Source organism: Dunckerocampus dactyliophorus, chromosome 19 (assembly GCF_027744805.1).
Source record: "Dunckerocampus dactyliophorus isolate RoL2022-P2 chromosome 19, RoL_Ddac_1.1, whole genome shotgun sequence".
In the NCBI taxonomy this organism is placed as follows: Eukaryota; Metazoa; Chordata; class Actinopteri; order Syngnathiformes; family Syngnathidae; genus Dunckerocampus; species Dunckerocampus dactyliophorus.
Window position 1 is genome coordinate 18,078,997 of NC_072837.1, and position 17,812 is coordinate 18,096,808.

Genomic DNA, 17,812 nt, shown 5'->3' on the forward strand with positions numbered 1-17,812 from the left:
TGTAAACTCAGAGCAAAAGTCCAAATGGTGCACAAATGGACACACCTGCTCTTGAGTGTTGACACACGTCTTTGCCCCCCAGCCATGTTGTTTTAGCAAGGCGACAGAGACCATAAGTTAGGGGAAAAAAACACGTCTCTGTTGGCTAAAAGGTCTCATATTTAGTGTAACTTCCACATACAAGCCTCTCTTTCTAACCAAAATGGACTGGAGCCCGAATTAATGATCTGTAATGTCTGTTGTGCTGGCCCAAGACTTTTGCACAGTACTGTGTACATGTACTGCATATGTGCGTGTGTGTTGCAGATGGCTTGCCACTGCATCCAGAAAAAAAACCCCACAGCATCACATTACAGCCTGCCTTTGTCTTGCCTCCCACAGCGTTGTGTGTGTGTGTGTGTGTGTGTGTGTGTGTGTGTGTGTGTGTCCTTGTTTGGTGGTCATTGTTTCCTCTTGAAATGACAGACACAGAAAGTTGTGGATGACCCGGAACATTCCAGGAAGTAGAGGTTCATCTTTTAGCTGAAAAAATAAAATAAAATGTCGTGTCTGAACAACATTGGAATACAGCAGAACCTCTAAAGTGGACCTCAGATGTGCTCAGGCTTTTTCCACAGGAAAGACTAGAAATGATCTGTTCCAAGGTCAAATATGAAACTCATGTTAAATGACACAGTTAGTTAAATCAGCATTTTTTTTTAGACAACCCAATTTAAGTAACTCTTCTCTCCTCTTTTTTAATATTTATTTTTTATATTCAAATATTTCATTGATTGGTCATTGAAAAAGACCAGCAGGGGGCGCCTGTACTGGTCATGTCGAAATGTAGTAGAAGAAAAATTATATCTCTTTCATCCCTTTTTAATGTCTGCGTGTAGTCACAGTTTGTGACCGTAGCATCTTTGTCAATGATGACCAACAGGGGGCGCCTCCACTGGTTGAAAACTTATGTCAGATCATCGCTCATCGAAATGCAGAAGACAACCCAAGTGAAAAAACTTTTTTTTTACCTTTTTTATTTCTTCTTTTAGCAAAGTAGCAAATATTTTCTGTCAGTTTGTAACTGTAGTGGCTTTTGCAATAATGACCAACAGGGGGCGCTTCCACTGGTTGGAAAATGCAAAACTTACAGAACTGTATCAAAAATAAATAAGTCTTCCCTTTTTTACGTCGTCTGTTTGGAAATTAAACAATATTTTCTGTCACATTTTGTAAACATTAATTTGTGGATGTCTTCATGTGTATCAAGGTGAGCGAGTGTGTGAGCGTGTAGTTGTCACTGAGAATGCATGAAAGGAAAGGGACTGCCTCCCACCAACCAGCAAGCTCCGCCCCACACAGCCAGGCCGAGCCCCCACCGCCAGAAAGTCACCGGGCCCACAGGGGCGGGCAGCACATAGACCAGCCCCCCAAGAGTCAGCCCACAGAGCCCTCCCCCCCGGGACGAACAGCAAGTAGCCGCAGAGAAGCAATCCCAACCAGAAACAGGGCGTCAACAGGCCGGAGGACAGCCAACCCCCGAGACCGACGAGAGATCACTCCCCACAAGGGCAGGCGGGCACCGGGGGCCACACACCAGCAGGCCCAAAGACACCCCCTCAACCGGAAAGGAGCCCGCCCACAGCAGAACCGCCAGTCTCACCCACCTCCAGGGATCGGAGCCCAGCCCGCCCCGGGCCACCCCAAGCCCGACTCCCGACACAGGACCGCCCCGCCCAGGGATGAAGGAGGCATCGCCTCCCACCCACACACTGTGGTCGACTGCCCGATACCTGGAAGCCTCTTTGCAAGACATCCCCCGCTGGGGACCCAGGGTTCAGCGGACTACTAGGGAGCAAGAAAACCCCAGGTGTCCCCCCCCAACCCAACGGCAGGACATTACCAGCAAGGCAGACAGAGGAGCAGGCGAGGAGGAAAGCCAGCAAATGAGCAAGCAGGTGGGCAAACGGACAATCGGTAGGGCAGCCCTCCACACAGCGCTAGCCGACACCCGCAGGGCAGCAAATCCCCAGAGAGGGAGTGCCACACTCCCAAGCCGCAGAGAGGCGGAGCACCAAAGCCGATAAGGTGAGCTCAGCGCCCGGACCCCACCAGCCACCGGAAGCCAGACCACCCACCGCCCCAGAACCGACAGCGCACCACCCGTGCACCGGAGCACCAAGCCCGCAGACAGACTCGGGGGAGGCAAAGATGCAGACAGAGGTCCAGCAAAGCACAAAGTCCAGCGGCGACAAACTCCCAAGCGCCCGGCAGAGCACCACCCCGCCGGCAGACCCGGCCCCAGGGCACACGCTCCCCACCTGTCACCCAGGCCCACGGTCCCCACGAGCAGGACCAAGCCCCACCCCACCAGACAGTCCGGCCCCCCAGCAGCCACCATGGCAGCATGCAGGCCACCAGTAGCACAGGCACCGCTCCCCCGGAAACTGCCGAATCCCCCCAAGCGCACAGAAGTGCCCACGGCCCAGGTCAGTCCAAGGGAAGCCTCGTAAGCCGCCCCCTCGGCGCATGCCCTGGCCTCAACCGGCCTGGGTTTGAATCTCCGTTGGGCATCTCTATGTAGAGTTTGCATGTTCTCCCCGTGCGTGTGTGGGTTTTCTCCGGGTACTCCGATTTCCTCCCACATTCTTAAAAACATGCATGTTAGCTTCATTGGGGACTCTACATTGTCCATAGGTATGAATGTGAGTGTGAATGGTTGTTTCTCTATATGTGCCCTGCCATTGGCTGGCCACCAGTCCAGGGTGTACCCCGCCTGTTGCCCAAAGTCAGCTGGGATAGGCTCCAGCGTACCCGTGACCTTAATGAGGATAAGCGGCATAGGAGATGGATGGAAATGAATGCATTATTATTTTATTATATTTTATTAAACCGCATAATTTTTAGAAATGTAATCAAACTTAAACTTAAATAATCAAAGGCCATAGTGTGTAACCCAGAGTGTTTTGTCAATAGTAACCAGCAGACGGCGCCTCTAAAACTGACCTCAGATCCTATTAAAAAGCAGAAACAATTATTTTAGCATTTTATGATAATATAATTAATATATATATTATATATATGTATATATTATATATTATAATTTGTCATTTAATAACCCCAAAACACAACTGTAATTACTGTGTTTTTAAAATCACAGGATATTTAAGTCTAACTCCGTGTGGCGCCAACTCTCATGTGTTTACGTGATTTTGTGTGTGTTTTAATGTGTAATTTATGGTTAGGTCAAACATTTATTCATATTTTTTTTTTGATGAAGTTAAATGATTAACTCCCCGCTGTTTGCTCATGTGCGGCCTGCCAGGTGCACGGACCGCTTCCCTGGTCAACACATGAAGCATTTTTGTCATTCCTCACTGATGACATCGTCTCACAGCCGCAAAGCGTTAGCCGCGTGTGTTGAGTCAAACGGGGGCAAGACGATGATCATAATAAAGTGATGAAGCCTTCGATAAGTTTGACTGGGAGGAGAAACTGATAGTAGAAGTAAGATCGACTCCAGGAAAAGACGGGTTCAGACAAGTTGAGGCGGGCGATGACAGGAGGGGGCAAGTCGTCTCTGTGGGTTCACCTGTACGTACAAAATATCTCCAATTTCCATGCTTGAGTTTGACTTGTTGTTGTTTAGCATGCGTGAGGCCATGAACGTTACAATGTGTAGTAGTTTCAACTTAAAGCCTCATTTTGGTCATTGTTATCGTTTTGGTGACTTTAGACAAGCCTGGACGCTTCTCATGTTGTATTAGCGCTAGCATTACTGTTCACGCCGTCCGACGTCTGAGCAGCCTTGAACGCAGCATTTGTACAAACTTTGTCAATATTTGTATTGAGACATGACATTAGCATTCACAGCATGTACATTAGCGTGACTCCTTTAGTTGACTCAATACTTTTTGTTTTGTTGGTTCTATCTGGATCCACCGCCGTAGATGGCAAACACTCCACACCTGTAGGGGGAGCCATAAAAATGCATTGATAGTAGCCATCACAGTCTTTTCTTTGTTTAACGCCACTTGGTTTACCACTTGGGATGTGCGATACCACGGATTTCGTTTCCAATCCGATAATGAATAAAATTCAGGATGGTATTCGTGATATTGAAGCAATACTTTGTGCCAAATGTGTCTGGTAAATTTTTAGAAGGTTGTGTACTTCATATCATAGCATGAAAATACAGGACATTTAATGATCAAATTATAAATGAATCTAAAATTAATATTTTAGTTAATTAAAAAAATGTATTGTATTCTTTATATGATAAATATTTCATATATAACAAATAAATTATTAAACGATACATTTATCTAAAATTATTCATGTATTTCATTTTACATACATTAAATATATAGATTATTATATTTAGATTTAAAAACTTAATAATTTACTGACAATTATGAATTTATGTTAAATAATATTTTCTTAATTACGTAAAGTATATACATGATAGATAAATGAATAATGTAATAAGATAAGTCAATTAAAAATGTTCTAGTACAGGGGTGTCAAACTCATTTTCACTTAGGGCCACATCGACATAATGGCTGTCTTCAATGGGCCAGATGGAACTTAGAAATAAAACTAAATGTAATGTAAAATAAACGTAACAACTCCTTCATGTTAAATAACTCTAAATATATTACTTATTCAAGTGACCAACATTATTGTTGCATAGAAAAAAATATCTTTACTTGTTGCTCTGTTACAACATAAATCATTTGAATGTGTCAGCTTATGAAACCCACACTACTCCATCAATCAAGGTGCAAACTATCCAAGGCAATTAAGAAAAATAACATAAAACAGAAGTTATGACGTTAACGTTGTTCAGAACGTTTTTGTCAAAGTTAAAATGGGCTTAATTACTGTAGAATCAACAACATGTATGACAGATGTAGCATTTTACAAAACAGTCTAGCATCCAACTGATGGTTTGACTACAATCATTTGTCTGCATACAAACATAAAACCGGCAAATACTAAATAATTGCAACAGCAGCTACACATAAATAATATGTAATCAACTAAAAATTACAAAATAAAAGTTGACTCAGTATATTGGTCAAGTTTTTAGGTAGTAACTAACCTAAAACTGATATTTTTTCAAGTCTGTAATTGGTCAGAACACACCTGCTCACAGACCTTCAGCATGCACTGCTTCAAAAAATGCTCCCTCTGAAAAACACTTCCACTGCCGCATTGTTTTTGGCTGTGGATTTCGTGACCACACTCTGCTGCACCACAGTTTGCCATCTAATTCTTGGGCAAGTTGTTGCTTTTCTTGAAGGCTAGCTTTGGCGTACTTAGCTCCGTGTTTAGTGTCAAAATGCCGACGCAGATTGTACTCTTTAACAACCGACACCGCTTCGTAACACAAATGACATTCCGGTCTTTCTCCTTGGAACACAAACAAGTACCCGCCTTCCCATCTTTCTTGAAACGCATCAACTTTTCTCTCCCTGGACATTTTGGGATCATTATTTATTCGTCAATTCAACTCGTTGGCATTGATGTGGAGACACTGCCGTTTAGTGGCGGTGAGCCATCACTTAGTATTGTAGTCGACAGGCATCGTGGGAAATGCAGTCTTTGATCAAAGCACGCTTTTGACCTATTTAATTGCTGTGACGGGCCACACAAAATGACGTGGTGGGCCACATTTGGCCCGCGGGCCTTGAGTTAGACACCTGTGGTCTAGTATTATTTATATAATAAATAAATTACTTTAAATTATTGTTTTAGAAAAATTACTAATTTAATAATGCATATCAGTTATTTTTTTAAATTCATTTAATAATTAAGTTATTAATTTATTGAATTAGCATGTCTTATTATTGTGAAATTATGAATAATCTAAAATAAATTATTTAAGGAATCATTTGTATTAATTATTATAAAAAGAATACAGGACATTTAATTAATGTATTAACTAACTTAATAATTCAATGATTGTTTTATCCAAAATGATACATTTTTTAATCATTAATTTATTATTTATTTAAAACCCGAAGTTTATAAACATCGGTCATCGTTTCAACAGACAAACGTTTCAGACGTTACCTCAAATGAATGAAAAATCCAAAGTATTCGAAATTTTGAATTGAGAATCGATTTTAGAGCATGACGAGCTGCTATCGATTTTTTCAGAATTGATCCTCACATCACTAGTTACCGGATTCAAAAAAAGAAAAGTTTTTAAAAATAGGTCGCAACACGGAGACAGATTGATATGACCCACTTTTTATGTGGCGTGACTGTGAAAGATATGTATGTACATATACAACTAGACGGCTATCTTTTATTAGGCATGGGGCGGCGCCTGTTGGAACTGTGCTGTTAAAGCACGGTGCAAAGTGCAGGGATTGCAGGAAAGCAAAGGAGGTTGTAGGTCCGTCTCAGGCTTTGTTTAAAAAAATAAATCAGGATTAATACTGTTATAGCATAATAGATGACATAGACAGCAACCTGACATGAAGGAGTGGGACACAAAACGTTAGCAACACTAGCATAGCTACAATACGTGAGCTACGGCGCTAACATTATGACACTCACATTTTAATGTAACAGCAACATCATGCTAGGTTAGCCTATTCGCTGGAGAAAAGTGATGAAACGTCCAACTTCCATGTCTGTAGCTGACTGACAGATAGTTGGCAGAGCTCCAAACTGCATTTTAAGATGCATAGTGAAGCCTGAGCAAGAGAAAATGGAGCAAACAAGTGAGGGAGATGATCGATGTTGCTCACATTTGGGGCTCATAAACAGGCTGTAGGGACACATATTACATCATCAACTCATCCAATACCAAAGATGTATTTGTACGTTTTTATTCACTTGAACACCCGAGCCCAAAGACGTATGTATACGTCTTTTACATTTTTTGCACGAGAGGCAAAAAGAGGTGATGACACAACTGCAGACTAAGAGAAGTCACTTTTCAAGCAGTTTTTAGCCATAAAAAGAAGCACAAGGTGGCGAAGTGCATTTGATAAGCACTCGGCATTGATCTTTTGCATATGTTTACGCACCATGTGGAAGAGCATGGAGGTGTAGCGTGCAGAAGGTGTACGCGCTGTAGGGACGTTTTAACGCATGCGCACACACACGCGCGCGTGCACATGTGTGCACACACCCACTTTAGTTCCAAATGTGAAATGTAGCTTTTCGCAAAAAGCTGTTTTTCTCCCTTTTCTAGTCGGGAACTGATATTTCAAGATTCAAGATTCAAGAGAGTTTTATTGTCATGTGCATAGTACAACAGCAGTTATACCATGCAATGAAAATCTTATTCTGTTTATTCTCCCAAGAAAAGAAAGAAAACAAATGAAAGAATAAGAACATAAGAAACATAAACACATAAACATATATACCAATAAATTAAGCAACAACAACAGAAGAGACATTAATACAAATAAATAATACAAATAAATAAATAAAGTGCTATGAGTGTGTGCGTGTGTTGCGTGCGGCGTGTGCGAGTGCTTCGTTGAGGAGCCTGATGGCCTGTGGGTAAAAGCTGTTTGTCAGTCTTGTGGTCCTGGACTTCAAACTCCTGTAGCGTCTGCCTGACGGTAGGAGTGTGAATAATGAGTGTTGTGGATGTGTGCTGTCCTTGATGAGGTTGTGTGTTCTGCGTAGGACTCTAGATTTATAAATGTCTTGCAGTGAGGGGAGGGCTGCCCCAACAATGTTCTGTGAGGTCTTGATCACCCGCTGGAGTGCCTTCCTATCACGTGTTGTACAGTTACCGTACCAAACAGTGATGGAGGCGGTAAGGACACTTTCGATAGTGCATCTGTAGAAGCAACTCAGGATTTTGGTGGACATGCCAAATTTCCTCAGTCTTCTCAGGAAGTACAGTCTCCTTTGGGACTTCTTCAGAATTTGTTGGGTGTTGTGAGACCAGGTGAGGTCCTCGCTGATGTGTGTGCCAAGGAACTTGAAGGTTTTCACCCTCTCCACCTCAGTCTCATCAATAAACAGGGGTCTATGCGGCTCCTTTTCCCTTGTTCTTGGGTCGATGATCATCTCTTTAGTCTTATCTGTATTGAGAAGGAGATTGTTATCACGACACCAAGCTATGAGGTCCGCCACCTCTCTTCTGTATGATGTTTCAACACCACCAGTGATCAGTCCGATGACTGTAGTGTCATCTGCAAATTTAATGATGCTGGTGTTGTTCTGGGAGGCCACGCAATTGTAGGTGAAGAGCGTGTAGAGGAGTGGACTCAGCACACACCCCTGTGGGGTCCCAGTGCTCACAATTCTTGAGCTGGATGTGCGATTGTGGACTCTGACTGACTGGGGCCTGCCTGTGAGAAAGTTAAACACCCAGTTACAGAGGGAGGGAGACAGGCCAAGTGTGAGGAGCTTATTTGTGAGTTTGTGGGGGCTGACTGTATTAAAAGCAGAGCTATAGTCTATAAATAGCATTCTGACGTATGTGTCCTGGCCCTGTAGGTGAGAAAGGGCTGTGTGGATGGCAGTGTTGACTGCATCATCCGTGGACCGGTTCTGGCGATATGCAAACTGTAGAGGGTCCACAGTTGCCGCCGGGATGCTCTTTTTGATGTGGGTCATGACTATTCTTTCAAAGCACTTCATAACAATAGGAGTGAGTGCTATAGGGCGATAGTCATTCAAGCAGGTCACGTTGCTCTTCTTGGGTACGGGCACTATGGTGGTGGACTTAAAGCAGGTCGGTACAGATGCTTGTGCAAGCGACAGGTTAAATATGTCAGCAAGCACATCAGCTAGCTCTGATGAGCAAACCCGAAGTGCACGTCCTGAGATGTTGTCTGGCCCTGCTGCTTTTCGTGGGTTTGTTTTGTTTAGAACCCTGCGCACATCAGCTGATGTCACCATGAGAGGTGAGTCCTGTGTGCTCCCCAGGTTCAGCCACCCTCTCTGCTCATCAGGAGTTTGGGTGTCAAAGCGGGCATAGAACTCATTCAGCTCATCTGGAAGTGTGGTTTGGCTGGATGTGGCTACGCTACTCTGCTGTCGATAGTCTGTGATGTGCTGGAGCCCCGCCCACATGCGCCGAGGGTCTGAGGTGGAATAGTAGCCCTCCAGCTTCTGTCTGTACTGTCTTTTGGCCTCCCGTATGGACCTCCTCAGGTCATATCTGGCCTTTTTGTAGTCCTGAGCGGTGCCCATGACAAATGCAGTCGAACGAGCACGTAGCTTAGCCCTTACATCACAGTTCATCCACTGTTTTTGGTTAGGGTATTTTCTGTATTCGGTATTTTCTTGAAACATGCCTATTTTCTACTGCTGATTACTAAAGAACACTTTTTTTTCTGAAGAAAGATGAGTCTAATCTTTCTTTGGGTAGGTTCCATGTCTATATAACCATAGATCACAATATTCTGTGTGCCTTGAAAGATCAGTCAAAATGGCCGCTACTGAAGGGGTTGAATTTTGAAAAATGTCTGGGATTGAATGAGTTAAAAAGTCACTTTTGCATCATAGGGGGTCATGAAACGAGGTGTGTCGTGCGTGTCTGTCTTGCAGCAGAAAAGCGGGCCACTACAGTGTCCAGCAGAACCACAGCGGCCTTCCTGAGAGCAGACATGGCGGGTCGGTCGAGGCCAATCCAAGCGTAGAGGCTCAGCGTCCCCGCTCCTCCGTCTGCTCCAATCCTGGCTCCAGTCCCAAACAGCAAAGCCCCAACTCCAGGCCTAGACCCCGGCCAGCATGTCAGCGCTGCAATTCCCAGGCATGCTACCACTCTTGTAGAATGATCACTACTATTATTAAAAAACTACATTTGGTATGACCCTGTGGAACATCCGGCAGGACTCGCTGGATGAGCTGGAGATGGACGACTACTGGAAGGAAGTGGAGAACATCACTCGCTCTGCGGGGGCCGCAGTAGAAAAGAATGAAGGGGAGTCGCAAGACGAGGAGCAGCAGAAAACCCCCGATGGTAGGACTGGCCCTTAAATAGCTTTCTTAGTGGACATCCGTGTCTTATTTTGGCACTTTTATGAGGGTTATTGTTCTGTGGAGCAAACACATACTTCCCCTTCCTGCACCTGCACCGAATGTGTAATGAATGGCTTAATGTTTCTCCTTTTTTTTTTTTAGGAGAGCAAGAGGAAGCGTGGCTCACGGAGGCGGGACTTGCGCAGCTGTTTGATGACTCATTGGCAGCTGACCAGGAACAGGTGTCAATCATCGCTCCCTCAGGACCCACATCACAGACACAAAGCCAGGGGTGTTCAAAGTGTGGCCCCGGGGAGGGGGCATATGGAGCCTGTGGCAGATGCTAAAAATATACTTTAACAAAAAAAAACAATCAGCAGTAGTTTTACAAGAATAAAGTCAAAATATTAAGAGAGAAAACGTTATATTGCTATGAGAATAAAGTCAAAGTATTATGGGAAAAAAGTCCAAATTACGACAAGAGAAGAACATTTGCAAGAATTAAAGTTCAGATAGTTGTAAAATTAAAAAAATAAAAACACCAGCAGAAATGGAAAAAAAACAGCTGTAATGCTACGAGAATCAAGTCAAAATATTAAAAGAAAAATGTCGCAATTTTACAAGAATAAACTTGTAATATTACGAGGAACAGTAATGTTACTTTAGTAGCATAGAGGCGAAATATTAAAGAAAAATAAGTTTTTCTAAAAGTCATATTATTATGAGAAACAAACAAAACAAAATAAAGTCAAATGTTTTAGAAAATTAGGTTGGTGGAAATGTCAAAATATTATGGGAATAAAGTCATAATTACAAGAAGAAAATTTGCAAGAAAAAATTTCAAATAGTGGTAAAATTTAAAAAGAAAAAAAACACAGCAGAAATGGAAATTTGGCAAGAATCAAGTCAAAATATTAGGAGAAAAAAGTTGTATTCTAACGAGAAAAAAAGTCACAATTTTACGAGAATAAGCTTGTCATAATATGAGGAAAAGTAATGTCATTTTAGTTGCATAGAGCTGAAATATTAAAGAAAAAATAGTTTTTTTTAAAAGTCATAGTATTATGAGAAACAAACAAAACAAAATGAAGTTTTAGAAAATTGGGTTTGGGGGAAAAAGTTAAAATATTATGGAAATAAAGTCATAATTACAAAAAGTACATTTGCAAGAACAAAGATCACATAGTTGTAAAATAAAGCAAGAAATGGAAAATATTAAGGGAAAAACGTTGTATTCTAATAAGAAAAAAGTTGCAATTTTAAATGAATAAACTTGTGATATGAGGAAAAATAATGTCATTTTACTAACACAGAGCTGAAATATTAAAATATTAAATATAAAAAAAATATTAGGTAATATAAGTTAATTTTTTCAAGTCATAGTGTTCTGACAAACAAACACAAAATAAAGGTGTAATTAAAAAAAAAAGGTTGGGGGAAAAAATTAAATTATTATGGGAATAAAGTCAAAATATAATGAGAACAAAAGTCATAATATCAAGTCATAATATTCCGAAAATAAAATGTACAAAGATTATTAGAAGAAAAGTGGCCAGCATAGACTATCTACTGTACATGTGTTGCTTTATGTTTGGACACCCCTGCTGTAAGCACTCTATACAATACTCTCACATACCTATCGGGGTTTGTTGGACAGGAAGAGGACAGCGCCGTGTTCCTGTCAACGCTGACCAGAACTCAGGCGGCAGCCGTGGAGCGACGGCTACAAACGCTGCGGCGCCGCAACCGGCAGCACCTACCCGACGTCAGGGATATATTCAGGCAGCCCGAAAAGGTTGGAACGTTCATGCAAACACACACGTTTCATCCAATGCGAGCAATACAATAATAATAACAAGTAACAAGCATACAGTAATCCCTCGTTTATCGCAGTTAATTGGTTCCGGACCCGACCACGATGAGTGTATTTCCGCAAAGTAGGATTCCTTCTTTATAAATGGAATCATTTTGTAGTTATGCCATACAAAGCCTGTTTACGATCTTCTAAATCCTTTTTTTTTTAACATTATTAGAGCCATCTAGACTTGAAATAACACCAATATAGTCACCGTTGCATTTGTAGTTCCAAATATATATACCAATGTATATGTTGTCATAATAACTTAATAAATAATAACTTGCAAGAAAAGCTGGATGTTCAAGTCTGGCGCTTCGGCGGTGGTCTCACCCAACTATTACTGATGCCTAGTGACCAATGTAGATAATCATTAGTGGTCTTAAAGTGTCCAATATTGACTTTTTGCCGATAACCGATGCCGATATTGTCCAACTCTAAATTTCCAATTCCAATATCAACTGATAACGATATTTATAACATCACTTATCTCCTCTCATGGAAGGACTGGAAAAAAGTACTGTACGTACAATGTGCATATTTTACGACTAATAATCGGCCCCGAACAGCATAATATATTGATTAATGGTTGAAAAAGCATTATTATGAATAATAACCATTATTGCATATTTTATATTATACATAGCCTGCTAGATTGAACAATATGGGGCCGAGTGAAGATCACTGTGGAATACCCAGGATGCCACAATGCATTGGTTTTTATCATCTTAGTATTAAAAACATGAGATAGGAAACAAAACAACCCCAGAAAAGCTTTCTCCTAAATAAGACAACTTTTTGTTGTTGTTTTTGTAACACAAAGTAAGTGTCCACAACATTGCTGAGTTTGCACTTTTTTGTTCCTTCTCCAAAGGCTACTAGTCATCCCTCCACAACCTTCAAGTCGTATGATTGCAACACCCACACTTTAAAGAGCAAAATGTGTAACAATTGGGCAAAAACCAAATGCATACCTTGTACTGTATTTCAAACGTGCTTGTTTTGTGGACTACAGCGTACTGAAGTGTCACATTAACAGAAAGAGGCCAATATGTAACATAAGACGCTGTCAGGGCGGCTGATGATTAATGACATTGTTATGTGTCTTGTCTGGTTACAGGACAGAGAGCCACGAGAGGTCAAAGAGGGAAGTGAGAGCCCACCGAGCGACTCCAACTCAGCCGGTAACGTCTCAGGCTGACGCATTAGCGACATTAGTCAGCTAGAGCGGTCCACGCATTCATCACGTCAATGTTAAAGAGATAGATAGCTTTGAACTGCTTTCCATCTCCTTCGCCTCTGTTAGCAAAACATGCCACACGCAACTGCACTTTAGCTACATAAACAAACGTTAAACCCTTGCTTTTGCCCTAATAAATGTCCTTAAAATGTCGTCCTCTCTCGTGTCGGACAGAACCCGAGACGGTCATGAACGATGATGTGGCATTTTCAGAGCAGGCGCTCAGCTACAGGGACAACCAGCATGGCCTCACCAACAAAACCAGCCCCGACTCGCCAGATGACAAATTACCGGTGAGATACTGATTAGTCGCGCACACGTTAATCAAGCAATATCACAATATCATTTTTTAGTTCATAATAAGTATTTGTAATTATCACCTAGAGCAGAGCAGGGGTGTCAAACTCATTTTCATTGACGGCCTCATCGCAGTTATGGCTGCCTTCAGAGGGCTGCTTGTAACGGTCACTCTATATGAATATAAAGATGAATATAACCTCATGATACTATTACACAATTGCCTATGCATTTGATTATTATATTTTTACTAATAGATTGATGGATAATTTGCTTTGAAATGAGAAGTGAAGTGACAATGTCAAGGCGACAAGCAGACATTTAGCAAAAAATGCTTGGAATATCTGTGGTTAATCAGTTTTAAGAACTCCACATTTTGTCAAAGTTGAAATGCATTATTGACGCAAATTATTCTCAGGCTTTCACGGACCACATAAAATGATGTGGCGGGCCATATCTGGCCCCTGGGCCTTGGGTTTAACACCAGTGACCCTGAGAAACAACACTTATCTAAGCAGGAAGAGGGTGGAACTACAAGAAGACCGGCCTTTTGCTTTAGGTGTAAGTGTAGAAAGGGAAACAGTGACATGTGGTGGTGGTAGCTGGTATTGCAGACAAATTCTTTTGCGCATGGTTTCTTTTTTAAAAACAGTTTTTAGGCCGAGATAGAGTGGTAAAAATGTGGTAAAATAAAAAAATATATATATTTTAAATTATGTATTAAATTAAAAAAATATAATAGAAACATATACAATAGATAATAATAAAACATAATAAAATAAAAAAATATAATTTTCCATCTCATTAATGTTCCCTGTTCCCTTTCTAGAACTTTAGGTTACTGAGAGACAAAACCGGTCAGACCAGAATTGGACATCTGTCCCCCCTGGATATGAAAAAGGTAAAATAATATTATATAATTATAATTATATAGCACAGATACGTAACACATCAGTGCCGTCTTACCTAATGTTTACATGTCCCGTCAGGTTCGAAGACTCGCTCTGGTTGAGGTGACGGCTCTTTTTGACACAGGCGGCATCGACCTGAAGGCTCACAAGGCTGTCAAAACCAAGTCTAAAGGTATGGAGCTCCTGCAAAAAAAATATATCACACGCAATCTGGGTGGACAGGCTTCAGCACACGAAGGATAATGTTGATAAATGACCCTCCAATGTTTGGGTTTTGTGCAGAAAGTGGTCTCTTTGGGGTTCCCCTTGTCACATTATTAGAACAGGACCAGAGGAGGGTCGCCGGGACCAAAGTGCCTTTCATCCTGCAGAGGGTGAGCCTGCCCACCTCTCCTCCATAATTCCATGTGAATTTTCCAACACATTCTGTCCTCCTCAGCTTATCAACCACATAGAAGAGGAAGGATTAGACACCGAGGGCCTGCTGAGGATCCCTGGCGCCGCCACTCGAGTCAAGGTAGGGAAATTCATTTTACAAGCTCAGGCCAGCGTAGTGCTTTTACTGTTGTTAATTCTCCCTGAAAAAATTCCAGTCACTGTGCCTGGAGCTGGAGTCCTGCTTCTACGACGGGACGTTTCCATGGCAACAGTTGAAACAGCATGACGCGGCTAGCCTCTTGAAGCTGTTCATCAGGGAGCTGCCGCATTCATTGCTGACTGTCAAGTACCTCAACGCCTTCATCGCCGTCAACAGTGCGTACGACCCCTTCCTGGCACCTACTTTGTCCATTTTCTGCACCAAACTCATCCAAGCATGCATTTTTTGGGGGGGGATTTGAGACCTTGGTGGGCGTTTGACCTTGGTGGTTATTTGCGTATTGGAGCATTCATGTTACTCTTCACTAGAGGTGCACGGTATATATTTTTCAAACCGATACTTTCTGCTTCTCAAGACGGATATGGTGCAGATAACCGATAACTTTTTTCTATCTACTGTCATTGACGAACTATAGAACGCACCGGTATTTACAATGAGCCGCACCCACTAAATTTAAAGAGAAAAACAGATTTGTTCATAGACAAGCCGCACCGGTCTACAAGGCCATGTTTCCACGTCGTGACATGGGATATTTAGAACACAGAAAGATATTATACGAAAAGATTCAACATTAACAGTAGCCCACCAGAAAAGTGAAGTTGTCACTGCCACCTTGAACCAGATGTCGAAGAGCTTGTGATGAAACATGGAACCTGGCCCAGCAAGGTGCACTGTGATCGGACACTCTCCGAGCGCCCCGGTGTGCCGCCCCGAGGTCGGTAGAACCAGGGTGTAGAGTGGGTGGAGACACCTGGCCTGGCCCAGCAAGGTGCACACTCTTCGAGCAGCCCCGGTGTGCTACCATGCATGGTCTCATGTCAGAATAACGGGAGCAAGTATCTCGTCTTCAGACATTTGCTCAACATTACTGAGGATATAACTACATCTACTGGGCACATTTTGTATTGCAGTTTACTGCATGGACCTCTCGACACCATTCCACATGCACTGCTCAGACACGAGATGTCGCAAGACCAGAATGTGACAACATTAATCACATGACCGTATAAGCCGCTGGGTTCGAAGCATGAGGGAAAGAGTAGCGGCTGATACACTCGAAATTACTGTAATTTTTTAAATTAAGATGTAGATTTAGATGTAACTGTTGTTTGTGCACACCTGGAGGCAAGAAGGACTGGAACAAATTAGGACTTGACCAACTGTACCTGTTTTGTCCTAATCAAATATCATGACATTACTAGTACATCACTACTATCAGGAGAACCAGAGTGTTGAGCAGGAGGAGCCACCTGCTGTGGCCCAGCAAAGTGCACTGTATTCAGGCACACGCTCTGAGCAGCCGGTGTGGAGGTCTCTGGCAAACCTTTTGCGCTGCCATTTCAGGTGGCTGATGAGTGGGTTTTTTTGTGTGCTCGATGGCGTTTTTTCCCCCTCCTCGCGGAGCATTTGGTACAGCGTCCTTCCACTTAAGGTGAATGTTTGTTTACAAGTGAGCTCAGGGGAAGTTACGACACGGCGTTAACATCACAGGCAGGAGAAAAAAAAGGAGTGCTTGATTACTGTTCTCACCCGCACAGTACGGGTAACCTCTCCGCATTGGAGCCTTTTTGTTAATTAAAGGTTGTCGGAGTTACTTTTAATTGTCGGATTTATCGGTATGACGTCATAATTCCCTTATCGGTCCGATAATTCTCGTGCACCCCTACTTTTTACACATTGAACTTTGATGTTTGGGTTTTCAGAGTTGCCCACAAAGAATCAGCAGCTGCAGGCTTTGAAACTGCTGGTCCTTTTGTTACCGGAGGCCAATCGGGATAGTTTAAAGGTAGCGGAACACACACAAGTCTTGGATTTTGTATGTTAAGTGCGCTATGTCGGATCGCCACAGCTGTTTTCCTCGACAGGCCCTGGTGGAGTTCTTCCAGCGCGTGATCGACCACCAGGCCAACAACAAAATGACCCTTAACAACGTCTCGGTCGTCATGGCGCCCAACATCTTCATGTTCAAGGGATGTCGCTCAAAGGTCACAGAGCAGCAGGAGTTCTCCATGGCGACCGGCACGGCCAACATCATGCGCCTGCTCATTAGATACCAGAACCTGCTGTGGACTGTAAGTGGCTGAAGGACCTTCAGTGTTGTTGCATTGCAGGAGTGTGACACCGCGTGTGTGTGTGTGTTTGTTGTAGATCCCAAAGTTCATCCTGTCGCAGGTGCGACAGCAGAACATGGAGAGCCAGCGCAAGCAGAACAAAGAGAGAGCGATGAGGAAGCTGCTGAAGAAGATCACCACTGACAAACCACCTGACAAAGCTGTGCCTGAGGTAGGCGGGGCTTACTGTTTAATAGCATTAAAACAACCTGCCAGTCTTTGTTATTAAAGGGATAATGGAGTGTGTGCTGTTGAAACAAATGGCAGAGCCATGCTTCAAATTGTTTATTATACATCTCACAGGACATAAAATCAGGTACAACCTAATGACGTCCTTCAAACATCTCCCTTTACGTGCCAAGGAACCATATTTGGTCACTTGAGTTTAGGTGAAAAAGGACATAGAGCGCCTCAACATAAGGCAGTGAAGGATATTATTAGATACACTGCAAATCAGATAAACAGAAAATTAAATTAAGCTGCTAATTTTAATAGAATTGCTAACGTAAAATAAAAATTGCAAAACATTGCTTGGGGTTGAAATATGATATATTATGAATAGAATATAGTCAACATCCTTATTATAGTCACCTATAATAAAGGGTTTGTTCTTCAAATGCCGTATTCATTTAAAGCTTTTTAACGTGCTACTTCTGCGAGATATTTTTCATGGCACGTGTTAGCAGGTAGCTTCAACACGGCAGACATTATTTGTTTTTCTTTTGGCACGCCTGCTCAGTGTGCCAGGAAGTGGGAGGAGGCCACTACCCAAGATGTTAGGGCAAGACACTACACTGCACGCAGGGATCGCGAAAGGCTGCAGCCTGCAATAGTACGAGCCACAGGTGATGACAGCTTTGAAAGGCACGTATT

The 17,812-nt window shown here is 42.5% G+C and overlaps 1 protein-coding gene across 13 annotated transcripts in view; it reads left to right on the forward strand.

The window, feature by feature from the left end:
• Window positions 1-17,812, forward strand: part of arhgap18 (Rho GTPase activating protein 18) — a 30,085-nt gene that overhangs the window by 10,703 nt on the left and 1,570 nt on the right. For 5 of the 13 annotated variants that reach the window (XM_054761269.1, XM_054761271.1, XM_054761268.1 and 2 more), the window contains 14 exons: window positions 9,514-9,718; window positions 9,799-9,928; window positions 10,090-10,169; window positions 11,585-11,722; window positions 12,903-12,966; window positions 13,197-13,315; window positions 14,149-14,220; window positions 14,309-14,402; window positions 14,513-14,604; window positions 14,670-14,747; window positions 14,824-14,983; window positions 16,532-16,614; window positions 16,694-16,900; window positions 16,977-17,111. In XM_054761269.1, the coding sequence (XP_054617244.1) occupies window positions 9,514-9,718; window positions 9,799-9,928; window positions 10,090-10,169; window positions 11,585-11,722; window positions 12,903-12,966; window positions 13,197-13,315; window positions 14,149-14,220; window positions 14,309-14,402; window positions 14,513-14,604; window positions 14,670-14,747; window positions 14,824-14,983; window positions 16,532-16,614; window positions 16,694-16,900; window positions 16,977-17,111 (1,657 nt within the window). Of the gene's footprint in view, window positions 1-2,444; window positions 3,574-9,513; window positions 9,719-9,798; window positions 9,929-10,089; window positions 10,170-11,584; window positions 11,723-12,902; window positions 12,967-13,196; window positions 13,316-14,148; window positions 14,221-14,308; window positions 14,403-14,512; window positions 14,605-14,669; window positions 14,748-14,823; window positions 14,984-16,531; window positions 16,615-16,693; window positions 16,901-16,976; window positions 17,112-17,812 lie in introns of those variants that run through there. The other 8 variants (XR_008566880.1, XR_008566877.1, XR_008566881.1 and 5 more) reach the window with 5 other exon arrangements.